The 23,996-nt window shown below is 43.4% G+C and overlaps 1 protein-coding gene across 4 annotated transcripts in view; it reads left to right on the top strand.

Moving 5' to 3' along the window:
- TRIO (trio Rho guanine nucleotide exchange factor) overlaps positions 1 to 23,996 on the top strand; it is a 748,009-nt gene that overhangs the window by 604,143 nt on the left and 119,870 nt on the right. For all 4 annotated transcript variants that reach the window (XM_056520137.1, XM_056520140.1, XM_056520138.1 and 1 more), the window contains exons 44-46: positions 1,860 to 1,949; positions 5,369 to 5,461; positions 13,051 to 13,101. In XM_056520137.1, the coding sequence (XP_056376112.1) occupies positions 1,860 to 1,949; positions 5,369 to 5,461; positions 13,051 to 13,101 (234 nt within the window). The remainder of the gene's footprint in view (positions 1 to 1,859; positions 1,950 to 5,368; positions 5,462 to 13,050; positions 13,102 to 23,996) is intronic.

Below are 23,996 nucleotides of genomic sequence, written 5' to 3'. Positions count from 1 at the left end.
ATGCGCCTCATGCATATCCAGCCACTCCGCAGCCGCCACAGAAGTATCAAACATATGAGTAGTTCCAAAGGCAACCACACGGAGGCATGCAGGGTATACGAAAGAGTACATCATATTCAGGGCACGCAGTCGGCGTTTAACATCCGTAAATTTAGCACGTCTCTTCTGGACTTCAAAAAATCAAGACACGACTCCCATTGATAGTGAGAGAGTCTATGTCCCTAGCTTTTTGAAGAATAATGTCCCTGTCTTTATAATGAAGAATCCGGATAAGGACAGCTCTGGGTGGGGCTCCAGGCGAAAGGGGACGGGTGGGCACCCTATGGCTAAGTTTCCACTTGGTTTGTTTTCTGGCAGTTTTTGGAAAACTGCAGTTTTTGAGCAAAATCCAGAAATGTATTCAAAAGGAATGGGAGATAAAAGGAAGGACTTATACTTCTCCTCCCTTATGGATTCACTTCTGACGTTGGCTCAAAAACTGCCAGAAAAAAAAACAAGTGGAAACTTAGCCTATGGGTGCGCTCTACTGCAAACAAAGGCTTTAAAGTCTCTCTTCCGAAAGTGTTAAGGAGCCAATTTTCCAAATATTCCCCAGGGTCACGACCCTCAGCCTTTTCCGGACACCCACCAGGCGTACATTATTCCGCCGCAAGTGGTTTTCCATATCATTTAGCTTTAGCGGCTAGAGCAGTCAAATGGTTAATCACACGGTGCATGTCTCTCTTAAGTGGAGGGACCTGATCCTCCAAATCCCCCACTCTTTCCTCAACAGCACTAACCCGCTCGGACACCTTTTGCATATCATAGCGAATAAGGTTAATGTCCTCACGTAGACCACCCAGTAGCAGCTTAACATCAGTGTTGCCCTTAGATACGGCCAGGAAAACATCTTTCAAAGGGGGTTCAGAAGGAGGAGAGGAGGATGAAGGGACAGCTGGGGACACATCTTCCAGACCAACACTTGAGGGGTTAAAATGCATAGAGAACTGTGCAGCAGCAGGGAGAGTTTTAATGGGGGACAGTACCAGGAGAGACTCAGCAGGACCAGTAGACAGCAGAGCAGACATGGTAGAGGAGTCCCCAATGAAAGCAGTGTGTGCTCCAGCACAGAGGGGGTTAAGCGGAGACTGACCTGCCACAGCATGACACACAAACCCTGTACTCACAGGAGAAGGATCCACAGCTGTAGAGGAGATAAAGTTGTTGGCCGGCCAGTCAGCTCCCCCCTGGTCCTCTTCACTCCAGGCAGGCCCTGGCCGCCGGCTCAGTGACACATGCAAAGCACTGCAGGCGCTCCACAACTCCTGCGTTCTCCAGGCAAGATGGCGCTGGGTCCCCCAGCAGCTCGGCCTCACCGTACTCCATATTGCATTTTTAATCTCATATTCCAGAATCCTTGTCCACATCTTTTGGAAAACCTCAGATTTGGCACGCATACCTCTCATGAGGCAGACGCCGGCTTTCCGAATCTACCTGTTGTATCTTGTCACTGCCATATGTGCCAGCCAGCCGAGCAGGAACAACGCACCGCTACTGACTCCACAGACCCCTCTGGGTGGACTGTTTACATGCATTTATTTGTTTTTCATTTTCTTATAATAAATTAATTTTAAGTTTAGCACTGTCCATATATTTCTAGACCTAGAGCTCCAAATCCTTTTTTCTTTTATTACTCTTTAACTTATGCACCTAGGATATTGGTGCAATATTTGGATAGCTCGGTCTAATACAATTTTGGTCTTGTACTGTGAGCTATCCTATCAATTTTTTCTCGCAAATCTCTTCAATAGTCTGTAAATTCACAGATCAAAATGTAATTATGGTTTACATTTATTAATCCCATTTTTGTTTTGTTACAGGAAAGGAGATTACATATGTACATAGTTTACTGCCAAAACAAACCAAATTCTGAGCATATTGTTTCAGAGTACATTGACACTTATTTTGAGGTAAGTTTCTCCCATTGGTTTGTGTGTTGTAAATACACATTTCAGTTTTATTCCCTTGTGGACATTTATTCCAGTAAAAACTGGAGCTGCAGTGATGGTACTGACTATATTCACCACATCATCAGGTAGCATGACCAATTAGCTGCTTATAGGCGTACTCCGCCTCTAGAAATCTTATCCCCTATCCAAAGGACCCCTGCGATCTCCCTGCTGCACCCGGCGTTCGTTTAGAGCGTCGGGTGCAGCGCCGGAAGTTTGATGTCACGGCCACGCCCGCTTGTGACGTCACGGCCACGCCCCCACTATGCAAGTCCATCACTCCCCCTCCCATAGGCTTTCATTGTGGGGGCGTGGCCATTATTTCACGAGAGGGGCATGGCCCTGAGGTCACGAACCTCTGCCCCACATTGCCAGTCATTCGGCATGGAGCGAAGTTCGCTCCGTTCACAGGATGCCTGGGGTGCTGCAGCCGAGATCGTGACATCTTATCCCCTCTCGTTTGGATAGGGGATAAGATGTCCAGGGGTGGAGTATCCCTTTAACAGAGGGCTAAACAGATAATGTATTACTAAATGTTTTAAGTCAATTGGTACTAGAAAGTTTTACAGATTTGTAAAATACTGCTATTTAAAAATCTCAAGCCTTTCAGTACTTCTAAGCTGCTGTATGCCATGGAGTCATGTTGCATGTTGAGAAAGTCAGTTTGAACTTGATGGGCTCTGGCCTTTTTTCAACCCCTTGAGGACTGGGTCGTTTTTCACTTTTGCGCTTTAGTTTTTTCCTCCTCCCCTTTTAAAAATCACTTTTAATTTTCCACCTACAGACCTATATGGGGGCTTGTTTTTTGCACCATCAATTTTACTTTGTAATTACATAAATCATTTTACCACAAAATCTATGGTCAACCCAAAAATTTTGAGGGCTTTCAATTCCACGCAGTGCACTTTTCGGTAAAAATTACCGTACACCTTATATTGATTCTGTAGGTCCATACGATTAAAATGATACCCAACTTTATTTTGTTTTACTTGACCAAAAATACGCAATTCTGGACTTTGTTTTTCTTTTTTACGTATATGCCATTGACTGCGCCGTTAAAATTACATTACATTTTTATAGTTTGGACATTTACGCATGCGGCGATACCACGTATTTGTTTGTTTTTGTTTACATATGTTTTTTTTATATAGGAAAAGGGGGGGGGGGGTGATTCAAGCTTTTGTTAGGGAAGGGGTTAATTCACATGTAATAACTTTATTTTAAATTTTTTTTAGTCCCCATAGGGTCTATTACATGCAATCCTTGGATTGCTATAGCATAGCTTTGATCAGTGTTATCGGTGCCCTGCCATGGCTGACTGGAGCTTTAGACCGTCTTCTCAGCTGATCAGAACCGCGGTGGTCCTGATCAGCTCTGCAGAGCTGCCAAGACCCTTTTTTTTCTTTTTTTAGACGCTGCGATCAACAGATAGCCGCCAGGACCGGTCTGCTATTAGCACACTCTGCTCTGGAGCCCGCGTCATAGAAGGGGTGCGTAACAAGGGCGTACAGGTACACCCTTGGTCCCCAAGAGGTTAGAGGTTAACCTTATGAAATGTGTAACTACAGTATGTAGTCTTTCCAAATAGACACAGTGCCCTATGCTGCTACCTTTGTCAGAGGGCACTGTATCAGACTGAAAAGATTACATAAGTTCCTCCAGGGCAATACAGCAGCTGAATAATCTGTATAAATTTCTGGTAAGTTGATATAAAAACCCATTTTTTTTCTCAGGTAAACACCTTTAATATAGCTACTGTATGGATGTATAGATATAATTTAGAATAGCTGTAAGTAACTGAATGTATATATATTTTAATTTATTTATTTTTCTTTTAGGAATCTGCTATTTCTAAAGGAGTGTTTCAAATTGGCAGTTAACATTATATCATTAAATTCGCTTTGAAAATCAATTATGGCATAATTATTTAATAATCCATAAATGTTTTATAATGCTGCTGAGCGTTACCAGTTTCTGGTGTAAAATTCTTGTTTATATACTGTCCATTGATTCTGGAAACAGCCGTAGTGTTTCCATATTTACTATTGACTGTGGAGAGTAGAGATGAGCGAACTTACAGTAAATTCGATTCGTCACGAACTTCTCGGCTCGGCAGTTGATGACTTTTCCTGCATGAATTAGTTCAGCTTTCAGGTGCTCCCCTGGGCTGGAAAAGGTGGATACAGTCCTAGGAGACTCTTTCCTAGAACTGTATCCACCTTTTCCAGCCCACCTGAGCACCGGAAAGCTGCACTAATTTATGCAGGAAAAGTCAGAAACCGCCGAGCTGAGAAGTTCGTGACGAATCGAATTTACTGTAAGTTCGCTCATCTCTAGTGGAGAGAATGGAGAGTAACCACCACCATGATTATGTAACTAATGCATTGTTGCTGGTAATTCTCAGACTGCAGCACTGCTGGTTTTTGCTCTATTATATGCTCAGTGCTCTTTGCAACATCAATTCTAAAATTCTATAGCCTGGGTAAAAGGCATCTCACTAGAATAATATTCCATCCTAAGTAAGAGTAAAGATCATGGCACTCTTTATATCTGCTTGTGGCTACTTTTGTTGTGGCAATGTTGACATATAAAGAGAGTTACAGCCTATGGCTGTTTCATGTCTTGGCTTTACGGCTTTCTCAAAAAGCGTGAAGCCCAGACTTTAAACAGCTACATTCTTGCTTTGAATTCTATTTTTCTCTTTATATTCCTGCTTTGTATTTTGATATTTAGTCTTTGACACACACAAAGCACTGCTTGGAGTCAAGGTTAGGTGCTTATCACCTGAGATCACCTGTCTGTGTTTTTCTTGTGAAGCATTTTTTTTAACCTAAAATATGTGGGCATTCCACTATACATTAAATATATCCTGTAGTGTCCTACATGATTGTTCATCACTTACTGGCTCAAAAGGTTGTATTTCTAACTTGTTGCCCTGTAATTTAATTTCAGATTAAATGTGCAAAGTTGCAGCACTGGGTGTAAAAGTCAGTTCACACAGTTTTTTGGGTTTACCTTTAATGTACACATTTTTATCTTTTAGAAATATATATGTAAACATTCTATATTTGTTTTTTGTTCTTTAGTTTAGTTAATATTTTTAATTTTTAGTTGTTTGTGTTATTTGTATACATTTTGTCAGCCAAGGTAATCAACAATGCATGATGGGAATTTTAGGCTGCTACCCACATTGACCATCACGAGCAGCTACTAGCAGACTGGAAATGGTCAGGAAGCCAAATCAAGCTATCTATATACAGTATATGTGTACCCACATGAGCAAAGACAAAAAAAAACGACAGCTACTGTTTGGTATATAAACATATAAAACATTTTTAGTGCATTATTTATTTATTTTTGTTCACTTTAAAATCTTTTAGGACTTGAAGCAGCGTCTGGGCCACCGACTTCAACTTACAGACTTATTAATTAAACCTGTACAAAGAATAATGAAATATCAACTGCTTTTAAAGGTACGTAATCAGAAAGTTTTGAGAGATTTTAAAATCACATAAGCTACAAAAAATACTGTGTACTGTGGCATCGTACACAGCTCCTCTCCCTTACTTAATTGTAAATACCTTATTTTTCTGATTATAAGATGTACCTTTTAGCCCCAAAAAATGGAAATTTAATTGCATCCCATAGGATGATGATACCTTTTAAATAACGCTTGTCCACTTTCTTGTAGGCAGCAGAGTCAATACATTTTTGCTGGGAACATTTTCTGATTAAACTGTCTGTGTCTTGCCATGTCGCCTGTCGTGCCTCCTATGTTCTGTCGCAATATCATGGTTGGGGAAGGATATCTCCATCTGTAGGCTTAACCAAGGAGGGGGCAGCCCATCGGCAACCCTGCAATGCAGTTGCAGGTTTCTGATGGTTGGCATGGTAGCTGGGGGGCCAAATCATGGCCTTTTTTTTTTTTGTCTTACAGCTTTGGATGTTTCAAATATAGAAGAAAAAAAAAAACACGAGAAAATGCACTAGTGCCGTGAACTGTACACAAGTAAGGGAAATGGGATTAGGAATAAGGTACTCAATTGTGTTGTGCTGCAAGCATTACACTGTTAATATCATGTAGATAGACAAAATGTCTATCAAGGAGCCAGGAACAGCTCTTCAATAACGTGTCCATGGTGGAACTTTTGGGAACGGCAGAAGACAAGACTGGGAATTCGGAAGAACCCCCAAAAATGTTGATGTTTTATTTAGGTCCTGAATAAAACTGTTATTTTATGACTATTGACCATACATGATTATTTTGCTTGTAAATGAGCGATTCTGCTAAATCGAATTTTGTGGAGTTCTTCCTAATTTTCAGCCTTTCCTTGGAAACTTGTGAGAGACAGCCATAGGTGAAGTCTCACACAGTGTATTAGTGGCAGGTATAGCACGCTGCAGATGTCATTGCATCTTCAAGTCCCCTGAGGACAAACAAAAGTTAAAGAAAAAAGAAGCATGGAAACGTTATGGTTGTAGAAATATGACAACAGGGACCAATCTGAGTGTACAGCGCTGCGGAATCGGTGTGTGCTATATAAAGTGTTATTAATATTATTTTTATCATTCTGACCCACATAAAAAGAACATTTATACCAAACGAAAAGTTACCAAATTTCAATATATATTTTTTTATCTTGCTTCGACCAAAAAATATGATTCAAACTGATCAAAATATCATATGTACTTCAAAATGATACAATAAAATCTACAGCTCATCTCACAAAAACGAGCCCTCACACGACTAAAGTCAACCAAAATAATAGAACGTTATGATTGTCTGAATATGGGGACACAAAAACATAGAATTTTTAATGGTTATCCCAAGATTATAATTTATGTTGGTAATAAGAGATTAGTTGGGTCCAACCACTGTGATCATAAAATTGGGGGTGCCTCTTTGTGAATGAAGCAGCAGTTTTCATACTGGGCTGCCGCTTTATTCACACACTATGGGTCTACTTAATATAGCTGGGTGCTGGGCTCCACTATCTTTAGCAGTGTCTTAGAAATTTAATGGAGTGGCAGTGTGTATACATAACCACTGTTTTATTCAAACAGACACACTGAGGACGTCTATTTTTGTATTTGGTAGAGTTCCAGCATTCAAACAACCACCAATCACCTATCCTGTGGATTGGTAATAAGTTCTAAACTTAGGAGAACTCCTTTAAAGGAAAACTGTCTTCAGTGTCACCGCCCTAACTTGTTGGTACAGGCAGGTAGTGCGGGTGACACTCATGATAGCCACACTTATCTGTCCCCGAACTGTGGTCCCGTTCTCCCGCTCTTTTCTTCAGTTCCTGCGGCAGGCTTGCAGCAAGGCTCACCAAAGAAACAGCAGCGGTGACATCAGAATGCTCTGCCCGAACCCCAAACCTGCTGCTGGAACGGAGGAAGACAGCAGAAGAGCGGGACCACAGATCGAGGACAGGTAAGTATGGTTAACATCAATGTCACCTGCACGATCTGTCTGTACCAACAGGTTAGTGCGGTGACAAGAATTTTGTGTCATGTCATATTCTCCTAATAAATGAAGTAGAAAAGGAATAGAAATGTTCTGCATCTAAATGCGGGTAATTTCATTCCCAGTTAGCTCAGTGGGCTGATCTGGACCACCATGATGAAATTACAGGGTCCTGATCAGCTGAGAGGACGGAGGGTGGGGTGGAGTGGACAACCTTACCTGCCTCCTAGCCATCCAATCAGTGCTCTTGTGCTCCAGGAAGCCTTGGCAGCCTGGTGCAATGAAGCATTTATAACATTGTTCAATGCTGTGCACAACGTGGACAGTTCATGCAATCTTAAAGGAGTATTCCAGGAATTCTTTTCATTTGACTGTGCAACAGGGGCTGTAAAATTTGTTTAGTTCATAATATATTGTCTGTGCCTGTGCTTGGTGGTGATCCTGCAATTTTTGGCCCAATGTTTATATTTAACAGCATACAAAATGAGTGTCCTCTCAGGTTTTCCCAGGTTGCAGTGCGGCCCAAGACATTACATCACTTGTCAGGTGTTCAGAGGGAGCCTGTCTTTGCTTCTGAACACCAATTCTGTAGTGAATTGTAGGTATGCAACAGCTGGAGACACCCTGGTTAGAAAACACTGGTCTATTGCATTGAAGGGAGCACATGTCCTTTTCCTGTGAGAAAAAGAGAAATGACCTCTTACAAACAAGGAATTATGGGACATGTTGTGCAGGGAGGGAACTCAAAGAGGAAATAGCTAGTTCACGAAAAGATAGCCACAGAGCCCCCTCCTCAGCGGCGGCTATAGACTTTTTGAGGCCTTAGGCAAAAATATATCTGAGGCCCCCCCAAGCGCGATAAAAAAAACAAAACGCAATGCATTATATCTATTTATCAGTGGGTATGTAGTTTAAAGTGCTGCTTTATACAGCAACCAATCATCACCAGTGACATCTTCTCTAATTTGCTTCGTTGCCTTCTCTTCTCCATTTGGTCCGGGCCATCATCACGATTTCTTCCACACACAATTCTTCACCGTTAAACCTGCACAAAAAAAACTATTAGGTGCCGAACTTTTTTTTTTTCCATGGGTGACAGAGGGGTGTAGAGGAGTGTACATGGGTGAAAGAAGGGTGTAGAGGAGTGTACATGGGTGACAGAGGGGTGTAGAGGAGTGTACATGGGTGACAGAGGGGTATAGAGGAGTGTACATGGGTGACAGAGGGGTGTAGAGGAGTGCACATGGGTGACAGGGGTGTAGAGGAGTGTACATGGGTGACAGAGGGGTGTAGAGGAGTGTACATGGGTGACAGGGGTGTAGAGGAGTGTACATGGGTGACGGGTGTAGAGGAGTGTAAATGGGAGACAGGGGTGTACATGGGTGACAGAGGTGTAGAGGGGAGTACATGGGTGACAGAGGGGTGTACATGAGTGACAGAGGTGTAGAGGGGAGTACATGGGTGACAGAGGGGTATAGAGGAGTGTATATGGGTGACAGAGGGGTGTACATGGGGTACAGAGGGGTGACAGAGGGGTGTAGAGGAGTGTACATGGGTGACAGAGGGGTGTAGAGTAGTGTACATGGGTGACAGAGGAGTGTACATGGGTGACAGAGGGGTGTAGAGGAGTGTACAGAGGGGTGTAGGGAGGTGTAGAAGAGTGAACATGGGTGGTGACAGAAGGGTGGACAGGAGGGACAAGGTGGTAACAGAGGGGTGGTCAGGGGTGACAAGGTGGTAACAGAGGGGTGGACAGGGGTGACAGAGGGGTGAATTGGGGGTGGACATGGGTGACAAAGATGTGGTCAGGAGGGTGGACAATGGGGGGTGAACAAGGGTGACGGATGGACAGGGGTGACAGAGGGTTGGATGGGGGTGGTGGACATGGATGACAGGAGGTAAGACATGGGAGACAGGGGTGTACATGGGTGACAGAGGTGTAGAGGGGAGTACATGGGTGACAGAGGGGTGTACATGAGTGACAGAGGTGTAGAGGGGAGTACATGGGTGACAGAGGGGTATAGAGGAGTGTATATGGGTGACAGAGGGGTGTACATGGGGTACAGAGGGGTGACAGAGGGGTGTAGAAGAGTGAACATGGGTGGTGACAGAAGGGTGAACAGGAGTGACAAGGTGGTAACAGAGGGGTGGACAGGGGTGACAAGGTGGTAACAGAGGGGTGAATTAGGGGTGGACATGGGTGACAAAGATGTGGTCTGGGGGGTGGACAATGGAGGGTGAACATGGGTGACAGGGATGGACAGGGGTGACAGAGGGTTGGATGGGGGGGTGGACATGGATGACAGGAGGGTAGACATGGGAGACAGGGGTGTACAAGGGGGTAAAAGAGGGACAGGAGTGACAGAGGGGTGGACTGGGGTAACAAAGGGACAGATGGGTGAACAGGAGGGTGGACATGGGTGACAGGGTAGACTACAGGGGTAGACGGGGGTAAAACATGGGTGACGGGAGTGAACAAGGCGTACATGGATGACAGGAGGGTGAACATGAGTGACGGGATGATAGGAGGGTGGACATTGGTGAGAGGGTGGGGTGGACATGGGTGACAGGAGGGTGGACAGGGGGGTGGACAGGGGTGACGGGAGGTGGACGGGGGTGATGGAGGGTGAACAGGGGTGATGGAGGGTGAACAGGGGTGACGGAGGTGGACATGGGTGACACGGGGGTGGACATGGGTGACGGGGGTGGACATGGGTGACAGGGATGGACAGGGAGGTAGACAAGGCGGACATGGATGACGGGGGGGGGTGGCCATGTGTGACGGGGGAGGGTGCAGAGGGTGGACCTGGGAGACGGTAAGGGGGGGTTTGGACAGGGTTGAGAAGGGGTAACAGGGATGGAAAGGGTACTGTACCTTCGGAAATCTCACCTCACACCGGCCCGTGCAGCTTGCAGTTCCACGGCAGCTCGCTCCGCCACCTGGCACCATTTTTGGCTCACTGTGCCGCAAGGGGGAGGGTCACGCAGGGATGCAGGAGGACGCTGTGTGCACACAGGCTTCCCTTCCCCCCTGCGCGCAGGCCGGGGCGGGACATTTAAAAAAAAATTTATAAAATGTTGCCAAAATCACTTCTCTAACTACACGATTTAAGTGGCCGTGAGGCCCCCCCTTTAGGGCGAGGCCTTAGGCGGCCGCCTATATTGCCTAATTTGAGAGCCGCCTCTGCCCCTCCTATAGACTTGCATTGAGGGGGCGGTGCCGTGACATCACAATACTCCGTCCCCTGCATCGCCCGTCATCAGCCACAGACTGATTCTCAATCTGTGCAGCTGAAAAACAGGGGTGCTGCAGGAGAGATCACGGGGGGGTCCCCAGATAAGATGTCTAGGGGCGGAGTACTCCTTTAAGAGCCATACTCTTCTATTTATCCACAGACCCATATAAGGGCCTTTTTGCATGAACAATTCTACTTTACAATGACACCTTTGTTTTTACCATAAAATGTATGGCACAACAAAAAACATAGTACAGTATTTGCAACCTATGGGGTTTTTCCTTTTTACGCAGTGCACTTCAAAACAGACATATTCTCTTAATTCTTTGGGTCAATACAATTAAAATGATACCCACGGTTACATGGTTTTCTATTATTGTACTGCTTTTAACCAAAGTATAAAATTTTTTACCAAAATAGATATAGTGGGTCAGAATAGGGCAGTTTGAAACAAACTTATTTTTCAGGCAGCAATTTCCCCCATGACAGGCGACAGTGTCCCCCCATAGTAGGCGGCAGTGCCCCCCACAGTAGGCGGCGTCAGAGTCCCCCCACAGTAGGCGGCGGCAGGGTACCCCCCCCCCACTAGCAGGCGGCGGCGTGGTCCCCCCCCCACTAGCAGGCGGCGGCGTGGTCCCCCCCCACTAGCAGGCGGCGGCGTGGTCCCCCCCCACTAGCAGGCGGCGGCAGGGTCCCCCCACTAGCAGGCGACGGCAGGGTCCCCCCACTAGCAGGCGACGGCAGGGTCTCCCCCACTAGAAGGCGACGGCAGGTTCCCCCCCACTAGCAGGTGACGGCAGGGTCCCCCCCCCCCCCCCCCAATAGCAGGCGGTAGTAGTAGTATGAGAATATTTCCAGGACTGGCTTATATCCCAGTCCGGCCCTGTATATATATACAGTTGTGTGCACAAGTTTAGGCATCCCTGACATTTTCCATAATTTGGTGTTTGGATCAGCAATAGAATTCTATAGGGAACCAATAACTAGATTTTACCATATATCACGATCTGCATACATCTGTATTATGTATGGTAAAATCTTTATCCCAACCATCCCCGGAGACCTTTTTTTTCCCCCCAGGGATGGTGAGGATATGAAGTTATAAAGTCTTCTTGGCCACCCCATAAGTAGTGCCTTGGTGGGGAACTATACTTACCAGGTCCCATTGCTCTGGACAAAGTGACACCCCCTCTGCTTGATTGGTGGCCCAGGTCATCGCTCTATTCCCTTAACGATGGAACCTGGATCAAATATCTGAAAAACACAGTAATATTTCAGTAGTAAAATGAGGTTTATTGGATAAACAGAAAATGCGCAATATGCATTAAAACTAAAGCAGACAGGTGAATACATTTGGGCACCCTTGTCATTTTGTTGATATGAATACCTGTAACTACCTAGCACTGATTAATTAAGTGGAACACAGAATTGGTTTGGTGATTGGGGAAGATTTATCACTTGTGGGTGTGTGTGCAGTCATTCCTCTTGGCTTTTTTTTTTTTTTTTTTGCTTGCACCATATTTATCAGAATGGTGCAGAGACTTTGATAAATTTTGCACAAATGAAAATAAACTCAGAATTTGCTGTAGGATGCCACTTTTCTAAAGCAAGGCAGACAATGGTATGTATTTGCAGTTTTATTGAACGTTTGCACACTTTTTTTTGCACCTTTTTAAAAAGGGGGACATGGTAAATATCTTCCATTGGAATGTAAATACTTATTCACTGCATTTCACAGTTTTGCAGGAAATGTCTGTTTTAAAATTGCGCAAAGACTGATTGTACAAAAATGTTGTGCCAAATAACAGCCAATAAACTGTCAGGAAGGCAATGATAAATCTCCCCCCATTAAGCCTTGAACTTCAAATTATGAGAAAATGTATTTAATGTGGCCATTTGCAAGTTGTTCTCTCTTCTGAAGAGTGGCAACATTAGAGGGCCTGAAAACAACTCTCAAATGACCTGAAAACAAAGATTGTTCAGCATTATGGTTTAGAAGAAGCCTACAAAAAGCTATCACAAAGATTGAAGCTGTCAGTGTCCACTGTGAGGAAATGGAAAACCACAGGCATAGTTCTTGTTAAGTTCTTGCCAGAAGTGGCAGGTAAAATTAAAGTAAAATTTTGGAAAGGCAAAGGATGGTGAGAACGGTCAAAAACAGCCCACATACCACCTCCAAAGACCTACAATATAATCTTGCTCTAGATGGTGTCAGCGTGCATCAACAATTCAGCGCACTTTGCTCAAGGAGAAGCTTATGTGTGTATGTGCTGCTTGCAATTCTTAAATAACATGACTTATTGTTTAATATCATATTTCTGAAATTGCAATTAATCATTTTTGTTTCTTCTTGCAGGATTTCTTGAAATACTCAAAAAAAGCCTGTGTAAATGTTGCAGAATTAGAGGTACTTGTTTTTGTAAATGTTTCTACTTTAGATTATTGCTGTTAATGTTATTGACTAGCATTTATCATAATTAAACACTTGGATTATGCCATGAAAAAGGAAATGAAAGCTCTGTAGTGTTAATACACATAACTATAAAACCACCCAGCTGCTTTCCTCACCATAATTTGCTTTCCTCACCCCTGTGCAGCTCTGGTCTTTTCACTTTTCTGTGGGCAAGCACCAGCGGCTGAATTGTCCGTCGCTGAAATTCCTGAGCGTGGACGGGTCTCGCGGAAGACCCATTCACACTGGTGCTAATGTTCACAGCATGGAATTCCACTCACGGAACATACCCGTGAAGTACAGCAGATTTCCAAACAGCTTCATACACTGCTAATATTTGGCATATTAAAACTAGCAAGTGTTTAAAATTCTCCCCCCCAAAATTGTCTCACTATGGAAGAGAGCAAGGCATTAATATTTTGTTCCAATATACAGAGAAAGTTTTGTTTTAATTTACAAAGACATTACCAATGTCTGGAACACCATATAATAAATGCAGGATGTCTGCTGTAACAGACAGTTAACCACCATGCACAGTCTATTAGATTCAAGTATAATACAGAAGCATTAGAATTTGAGACTGCAGTCTAGAAAGGACAAATTGGTGGAGATTGATCAAAACCCGTCCAGAGGAAAAATTGCTGAGTTGCCCAAAGCAATCCATCATATTGCTGCTTTCATTTTTTAAAAGGCCTCTGAAAAATGAAAGACTCGATCTGATTGGTCTCTATGGGCAACTCAGCAACTTTTTCTCTGGACACGTTTTGATAAATCTCCCCCTTAGTGTATAGGAAGGTAGGTTAGGTTCACATTGTTGTTCGCATCCAACCTGTTAAGGGTCCAATCGACTCTTTTCTCTTTTTTTATTTTTTATTTTTTTTCAGCCGATCGGACACAAAAACAGGTTGGATGCCGTCAGCTACTATTGGGTTCTGACAGACCCAATTCTCTTGCATGGGGTCCTTCGGTGATCCTGTAATTTTACAGAAATTTTATGGAGAAAAAAATAGTGCTTCCCTCCATCCTTCTGAGCGGATTGCCGACAGAACTCCGAATAGCAATGTGAACGAGGCCTTGCTTTAGTATAGATAAATCTCCATAGTTGAGATTTATTGTTGTTGTCTTTAGAAAGTTAGTTGTTTTGCTTTTTTTTTTTTGCTTTGGTTTTGCTTATGTGTGACACATTTATCATACTATCACATGGGGTTGATAAATTTGGTGCACATAAACAAAAAAACAATAAACCCCTTCAGAACACCATTTTGTAGATTTCTTCTTCTTCTCTGCTAATTTTCTATATATTTCTCAGAGACTTTTTAAAAGTGCTTTCTAAAGGCAGTTTTGTAAGCCTGGTCTGACTTTGTGGGGGGGTTGCAACTTTGTTTTATGCCTACGTGCGACATTCGTACTTCATAAATTCAGGAATACTGCAAAATGAAAACTGAAATTTGCTTAGTCCTTTAGCCCCTTAAGGACTCAGAGATTTTCCGTATTTGCACTTTCGTTTCTTCCTCCTTAACCTTAAAAAAGATGGCCATGCCTTATAGAACGGGAGCGGACTCAGGACGTACAGGTACTCACTGAGTCCTTAAGGGGTTGAGGACGCAGCCTGTTTTGGCCTTAAGGACACAGACAACTTTTTAAAATCTGACCTGTGTCTTTTCATGCATTAATAACTCTGGGATGCTTTTACTTCTCAGTCTGATTCTGAAATCGTTTTTTGTGACATATTCTACTTTAAGGTAGTTGTAAGCTCTCGTCGAGTTTATATTTTTCTAAATTTGAAGTGCTCTGCTTGTAAGGAAAACGGTTATGCCAAATAAATGACATATTGATTCACAATATGTCTACTTTATGTTGGCATCATAAAGTAGACTTGTTTTTATTTTTTAAAGACTATGAGTAGAACTGGTGCCGTCAGTGACATCACCAATCAAGAGCTGTGATTGGTCGGACGGTAGCGGCCTACCAATCAGGGCAATTATGAGGTGGCCACCTCTCTTCTGCTGGTGAAGGGTAATTGGTGTTGTCTGGGACAGCACCAAACACCCTTATTTTCCGGGTCACCAGAGACCCGATTGGCTCGGAAAAGCTGTGATTCGCCAGTCAGAATTTACAGCCAGGTATAAGAAACTGATGCATACACTTTCTTTGTGTTCAAAAACAAAGGGAAAGATGCATCAAAACCTGTGCAGAGGAAGAGTTGAATAGTTGACCATAGTTACCAAATTGCTTCTTTCAGTTTTTTAGGGGCCTCCTTAATAAATTAAATAATCTGGTTGCTAAGGGCAACTGATCAACTTCTGCACATGTATTGCTAAATTTCCCCCATAGTTCTGTGGACAGGGCCATCCCTTGGCCTTGCCCTTTTTTTGCACCACCTACTTTACTAATACTGCCACACCATGACCAATACCATTACCACTGACAAATGACTGACCAATACAACTGTACTATTACAGAATAAAAGTTGTTAGGCTGGGTCCACACTACGTTTTGTCCCATACGGGAGCGCATACGGCAGGAGGGAGCTAAAAGCTCACGCTCCCGTATGTAACCGTATGCGCTCCCGTATGCCATTCACTTCAATGAGCCGACCGGAGTGAAACGTTCGGTCCGGTCGGCTCATTTTTGCGCCGTATGCGCTTTTACAACCGGACCTAAAACCGTGGTTGACCACGGTTTTAGGTCCGGTTGTAAAAGCGCATACGGCGCAAAAATGAGCCGACCGGACCGAACGTTTCACTCCGGTCGGCTCATTGAAGTGAATGGCATACGGGAGCGCATACGGTCACATACGGGAGCGCGAGCTTTTAGCTCCCTCCTGCCGTATGCGCTCCCGTATGGGACAAAACGTAGTGTGAACCCAGCCTTACTGAGACCAATATTGCCACATACAGTGACCAAGTAGAATTACATACTAGCTGTATTCGAGCACTCTGCATGCAACCATCATTTTTGTTATCCAGTGATTCAGTGATGTCTTTTCTGAAAGGAGTTGTTCTCTCTTTTTCTTCTCTATCTTTCATGGGCCATCATAAAGTCGTCTTCAGCTGTGGTTCCACAGAATCTGCAAGACAAACATTTTAGGCTCCTTGTTCAAGCACAAATCTCACCTCTACAAACTCCCCATGTGTATTGCTTCACACAGTAATAGTGCCTAATTTGTACCCTTATGTAGTAGCAGATCCCTTACATTGCCTTCCTATAGCAGGCTCCTTCACATTGCCTCCAAATAGAAGGCTCCTCTCACTTCCCCCATATAGTAGGCCCCTCACATTTCCCCTATATAACAGTCCCCATTGAGAGAGAAAAAACACCACTCACCTATGCATCTTTTTCCTGAAGCTCCAGATGCTCTGCAAACATACATAGCACTGTTACGGCAGCATGCTTAAAACTCTGTATGCAGCGTCCTCATCTTATGGGCACTCTAGACCTCGCCTATAGGTGGGCCCTGACTGTGGCATCTGTGACACTAACTGTGCTGCTTTGCAGTTCAAGTTGCTAAAACAGCAGGATCCAGGGGGGCTCAGCACTAGTGTATCTGAATGTACCTAACAAAGAATTGTCCCTCCCCCTAATTTATTCTTTTTATTTGTGCTATATATACTTTATGAATTTTTAAGCCTGTATACCGGTATGTAAAAAGAGAGAAGTATCGCATTACACAGTGCATTAGAAAGTATATGTTATTTAAAAATTTTATACTGTTATCAGTGTGCAGTACTGCTGCAGTATGCAGAAGGTGGAGACGCAGAAATCAATCAATCAATATAAATAAAATACCAATTTTATTCTCGTGAACACTTTTAACCAACACTCTTATGAACATCTCTTCATAAAAAAAATAAAAAATAAAAAAGTGAACAACTAAATTAACTCCTATGGCAGTATCAGCCTAGTAAATATTTTGGCTGCTGTTGTTCAAAGAATTTTCATTTGAATCCTTCCTGTCCCACATGAATTGACATCATTAGCAGACCCTTAGGTGGGTCACAACCATAAAGGTACCCATACAAGTGATAGCAGTCAGATGAACATTTCATCAGCTATCTTTCTCAATCCACCCCCCATATACATGAAGGCTAGGCTTGTTCATGTGTTCTGAACAGGATCACTGGTGCCAACCTTCTCTTCTCAGAAAACAGAAGGATCAGGCAATTGAAATCAAACATTATATGTCAGTGGAGAGTCAGGAATTCCCTATGTACTTTAGAACCCAGAAACCCCTGTTATAAGTAGATACTGTAAGTTCCTCTACCCAACATTTAAATTAAATTTATAGTTAAGCACCTGTGCACAGACATATGATCCACAGACACACCACTTACTTAAAGGGAATCTGTCAGCTCATACGCAGAACACAAGTGTCAAGGATGAATGATATACAGGGCTTGGCTTGCAACACTGAGCCCTGTACGTTTATTAGGTGGCATGCATGCAGTGGCTCACATCTCCTTCTTGACACTGAAGCTGTGAGCATAGTGACATAGTACGGTTGGAAAAAACAAAAACAAAAATCATGTGTCCCGTATGGGGCCCTAACTCTGCCCCAGCTGAGCTGCTGTGTGTCATGTCTAGCACACAACAGGTCAGCCGGTACAAACACGCCCCCTCCATTCATCTTTGTGGGAGAGGTGGAGAAACAGAAAAGCTTTGTCTCCACCTCTCCCATAGAGATGAATGGAGGAGGCGTGTTTCTATCAGCTGACCTGCTGAATACGAAACGCGCTCTAGCAGCGTTGAGCCGGGCCCCGTCCAGGAGAACGCGGACCCCTGCGATCAGACATTTATATTTTATCCTGCGGATGGGAGATAGATTTGTTACCACTGGTTTAAATTGTTACCACTATATACGCATTAATGTTATTTTATTCTAAGAATATGTCTAGGCCTGTTTTTAAGCCCTTAACTACTTTCGCTGTGACAAGTTTCTGAGGTAGACTTCCATAAATTCACAGTTCTTATGGTAAAGAAGGCTTGTCGTTCTTGGTGACTAAACCTTTTTTTTTTCCAAGCAGGAGTGCCTCCTTGTCTTTTGAGGTGGAGTTTTACCTGGAACAGTTTTTCCCATATTTTTGTATGGGCCATTTATATACTTAAAGAGATTTTCAACTCTATGCCAGCATTCTCACATTGCCTCTGGTGTCCTGCTCCTGGTACCACCCTCTTCCTTGACATATTGGTTCCGGTTCTGGGTCTTATTCCTGGTGTCTGGGCCCAATATGTCACATTTCCACTCAGCCAATCACTGGCTGAGGCAAGAAAAAACTGCAGCCAGCGATTCACTGTGCTACAGCTTAACTTATTGGTCCCAGAAAGCAGGAAGAGGGTTCCACTGGGGACCAAGGCAGGACACTGGAGGCACAGTGGGAGTACTAGAGGTGAGTAAAGATTTTACTCACCTCTACTTTTTTATATCTCACAGAATGGACATTGTTTATTAATAAAATTTAAAAAAAAAAAGCCCTACTGCTGTATAACGCCTTTACATGAAGTTGATCATATACCACCTTAAACATCTCTTCCCAATAACAAATTTAATAATGTTAACCTTTCCTTGTAACTAAGAGATGTTCCAATCCCCTTATTAGTTTAGTTGCTGGCCTTTGTACCCTTTCCAGGACATCCTTTTTATGAAACGGTGCCCAAAACGGAACAGCATATTCCAGGTAAGGCTGCACCAATGCCTAATAAAGTGGTTATATTAAGTCCCTGTCCAATGTGTCTAAGCCCCTTTTCATACGTGACAATATCCTGCTACCTTTAGAAGCAGCTGCTTGACTTTGCATTCCGTTTTGTAGTGTCTGATCTACAAGTACACCCAAATCCTTTTCTAGTTTTATTGCCTCTAGGACATATGATGCATGCAGGTTATTAGTACCCAAATACATAACTTTACATTTATTCACATCGAACCTTGTTTGCCCAAAACACTCCATAGACTTCCATAGACTGTACCTTGCTACAAAGTTTTGATTCATCTGCAAAGATAAACAGAATTGATAATCCCATCCAGTACTGAACTTTGGGGTACACCACTAATAACGACAGGGATTTGCGCACTTTACTCCCTGGTTCTCAGCTATCTTTGTCTAGCCACCCCATAGACTTATAAAGGAGCAACAAGACAGTAAAGCGATCTAGCACACAGTTGTTCCCACTCATTCACCTTATCAATGGTGGTCTTAGCACTGAGACTTGAACTGATTGAAGCTTATGAAATGTCTCTGTGACGTGACAAAAGTTTATTTTTTCTAAGTGTCAAGTACACTTCAAGCTAGATTTCAATACAGTTACAAACTAAACTTCTAAACTTAAAGCCCTAATGTACCCATTAGGTATCTATTAGGGGCAGTGTCAAACTTCTTCTCACCTCTTCATATAAGCAAAATAGTTTGGTTTGACAACTTCTGTCCTTAGTAAAACTATGCTGACTAACACGGATTACCCCTACAAGGCCTGAATTGGGAACAAAACTATACCCAGGCATTTTAGACTAAGCAGTTCAGACCCATGAATCCCCTTCCGAATCCATGAATTTCCATCCAGATACCTGAGCCCTCTTTCAGACCCCTGAACCCTCATCTAGTCTCCAAAGTCTCTCTGCAGATTTCCCAGACATCTCTGTGCAGAGGATTGGTCACAGTAATTCCCTTACACCTAAAAAATAGACCTTTTAATGGCACTCCCGAAACTGGACACTTAATCCGTAACTACATATCACATATTTTATTAAATAAAAAATGAACCTAGTTTCAATTCCAAACTGGAATCTTCATCAGGCATTCCACTTTTCCAGATGATGTCCCCCCCCAAAATCCCTATGTCCTTTTCCTCCCTATGTGCCACCCAAATCCCTCTGTCCTCTTCCAGACCCCACTGTCCTGCCCACCGCCCCCCCCACAGCCCGCAGAGTATAGAAATAACTGAACTGAGTTCTCTAAAAGCCCATCTGGTCCCGCAGCTAAGCTTACATTCACTTTATTTAACTTACCTCAGATCTTAACTACATTAAAATAGAAGAAAGCTAAGGTTGATTCAGCACTTAAATAAAATTCCAGCTTTATTGTAGATTTGATATAAATCAGCAATAGGATACACAAGAACAGTCATTTGGACATGTTTCAAGTGGGGTCCCACTCTTGATCACATATGCAAAATTTCTGTTCCAAAATCACTCAACTAGGTAGAGGAAGAGGGGTGGTTAAATCAGGCACTCCCCTTCATTAGCCAACTTGACCATGTCGTTCTGGGAACATTAGTGTATTGTCAATGTGAGCAATCCCTTTTCTACTTGTATTCAGTCTCATGTCAGATTCATTACTGATCTTCTCATTATTTTGGAGTATCTTCCATACCACTGTTCATTGGTTTCTTGAATGACATCAGTACAATTTGAAATTTACCCATGAAGTTTGTCTTAATACTGTTTCATTCCTGGATTTGAGTCTGTCTGCTAGTGTTGCTCAGTTAATTGAGTCTTTCACCTATAGAAAGCCTATCTCAGGGAATATGTTGATACCAGCTGATAGGAATCACCCAATCAATACCATGAGGTCCATTCCAGTAGGTGAAATGATATGTTTCAAATAGTACTGATGTTGTCTTCCAGGTACAGATTTCCATGCAAGACTTGTTAATTTTGTAAAGGGAGCCATTGCTTTTCATTTCTAATGCAATTGAAAATAGACAATTTCACATAAAAAGGAATTTAAATTGCTGTAGTACGAATGTGCTTGATGTCATAGAGTGCTTTATTTGCAATTTAAAATATATAGGATATACAAAACGCAAATTTAAGACCTGAATCTTATAGCATCTTTATGACATAAATCCAAATGCATCCCATACCAGGTCAGGTGCATCTGCAAACTTTGTTGATATGCATACCTACTCAACTAATTTATTCGTAACTTATGGCATTGAGAAAGTGGAGGAGATTTGCACAAAAAAACTTCTAAACACAGAAGCTAACTTGCAGTGTATCTTCGACACTTGTATACTGTCGGGCTTAAATGTACGACTAGAGACACTGTTACATTATGAATAGAGTTATGGTTTCACAATATTTACTTTTTAGGTGTAGCACCCCCTTAACAACATAGGACGTAAATGTACATCCTGGTGCCCTGGTACTTAACGCACTAGGACGTACATTTATGTCCTATACATGACGCGAGCACCAGAACGGTGCTTGCATCATGCACAGCAGGTCCCGGCTGCTATCAGCAGGCAGGGACCCGCCGGTAATGGCAGACATCAGCGATTGTGCAGATGTCTGCCATTAACCCCTCAGATGCCGTGATCAATACAGATCACGGCGTCTGCGGCAGTGCAGGCGTTAAAATGAATGATCGTATTGCCCACGGCACTGCCTCGGGGATCCGATCATTCATAATGGCGGACGGAGGTCCCCTCACCTGCCTCCGTCCGTCTCCAGGGGTCTTTTGGTCTGAGATCGAGCAGACCAGAGCAGAAGATCGCCGATAACGCTGATCAGTGCTATGCTCTGTGCATAGCACTGAACAGTATTAGCAATAAAATGATTGCTATAAATAGTCCCCTATGGGGACGTAAAAAAAAAAAATAGAAAACTCCCCTCCCTTAATAAAAATGTAAATCCAATTTTACCCCCAAAAAGCGTAAAACAAAAAAATGAATAAACATGTTTGGTATTGCTGAGTGCCTAAATGTCCAAACTATCAAAATATAATGATAATGATCACGTACAGTGAACGGCGTAAACGTTAAAAAAAAGTCCATAATTGCAGCTTTTTTGTCACATTATATTCCAAAAAAATGTATAAAAAATATTATATCACATATACGCAAACGTGGTACTGATAAAAAATGCAGATCATGATGCAAAAAATCATACAATTTTAAACGTACTTTTTAAAAAAAAAAAAAAAAAAAAAGAAGTTTTTTGTTTTGTTTATTTCTTAATTTTTTTTTTTTTAAAGCAGTACAGTAAGGCTGGGTTCACACTACGATTTGTAACTATGGTTCCCGTATATGTCTGGAAGGAGGGGGCGCGGCTTAATCGCGGTGCCCGCACTCAGCCGTATTCAGGAACCGTATTTAATGCATGTCTATGAGCCGACCGGAGTGAACCGCAGCCTCCGGTCGGCTGCTTTTTTGGCCATATGCAGTTTTCCGACCACAGGCAAAAACGTGGTCGACCGTGTTTTTGCCTAAGGTTGGGAAACCGCATATGGGCCCTTAACAATGTCCTTGAAATATAACAGGGCTCCAAAGCGAGGGAGCGCCATGCGCATTTGAGGCCTATTTTGGGGATTTGCATCCGCCACCAAAATACCCTACGGCAGTGTTTCCCAAACAGGGTGTCTCCAGCTGTTGCAAAACTCCCAGCATGCCTTGACAGTCAGTGGCTGTCTGGCAATACTGGGAGTTGTTGTTTTTCAACAGCTTCAGGCTCCGTTTTGGAAATAGTGAAGTACAAGACTTTTTTTTTTTTTATGTATATTGCATATGTATATGCAGTGTTTTACTTTTTATTTTGTGTAGTGTAGTGTTTTTAGGGTACATTCACACGGGCGGGGTTTGCAGTGAGTTTCCCGCTAGGAGTTTGCGCTGCGGTGGCAAATTTGCCGCATCTCAAACTTGCAGCAGAAAACTTGCTGTAAACCCACCCGTGTGAATGTACACTGTGCATTCACATGGGTGGGGGGGCAAAACTCCAGCTGTTGCAAAACTACAACTCCCAACATGCACTGACAGACCTTACATACTGGGAGTTGTAGTTATGCAACAGCATAGAAAAAATTTGCCTCCAGCTGTTGCATAACTACAACCCCTAGCATGCACAGACTACCAAAGGGCATGCTGGGAGTTGTAGTTGGAATCCAGCTGTCGCAAAACTACAACTTCCAGCATGCCCTTTGGCTGTGCATGCTGAGAGTTGTTGCTAAGTAACAGCAGGAGGTGAACATGTATCCTGCGCAAGGACCACAGCCGTTCCTGCTGCCGGGACCGCCACCGCCGCTTCTGAGGGGACCCCCTGTCAGACCAGTGAGAGGTAAGAGACCCCCCCCCCATCTCCGCCCCGATCGCTGCCCAGCAGGACATTGATGGGGCTGTCTCGGACCCATTCACCCTTTTTTTCCGGGTCACCAGAGACCTGATTGACCCGGAATCACCGCAGATCGCCGGCAGATGGCCAATTCAGACCAGCGATCTGCGGCGATCACCAACATGGGGGGGGGGGGTCTCATAGATATCAGCAGTCACCCCGGTCTGGTCCCCGCCCGGCGCGCGACAGGGACCAAAATTCCCACAGACATACAGGTACGCCCTGGGTCCTTAAGTATCAGGGCGTACCCGTACGCCCTGGGTCCTTAAGTGGTTACATTTCCCCACCAAAATGTTTTTTTTTGTTTTGCCATACCTTTTATGGTAAAATAAAAGGTGTCATTACAAAGTACAATTGGTCATGCAAAAAAAGGGTCTGTGGATGGAAATATAAAAGAGTTATGATTATTAGAATGCGAGGATGAAAAAATGAAAATGCAAAAATTATATTTCCGGTGTTCTTAATAGGGATCGACCGACATCAAATTTTTTAGGGGCAATAATTTGTGGAGATTAGGGCTGATAGCTGATAACTTATACCGATATTCCGGTATAAGTTATCGGCTATTTATCCCCCCCCCCGGTGACACTGCCGCAGATCATTGATTTAAAGCGGGCGCTTTGAATCAATGAACTGCAGTGGCTTTTGCGGTGCCAGAGACCGCTGCCGCCACCTGCTTCTCTCCCCCTGCCTGTCCTGGGGTCCTCCTGAGTCCTATCACCGCCAACCGCCCCCCAAGCCCCCCACCCCA

The sequence above is a fragment of the Hyla sarda genome, chromosome 5, assembly GCF_029499605.1.
Source record: "Hyla sarda isolate aHylSar1 chromosome 5, aHylSar1.hap1, whole genome shotgun sequence".
Classification (NCBI taxonomy): Eukaryota; Metazoa; Chordata; class Amphibia; order Anura; family Hylidae; genus Hyla; species Hyla sarda.
Note: the sequence above shows the minus strand (reverse complement) of the source record. Positions and strands in the feature narration are given on the sequence as shown.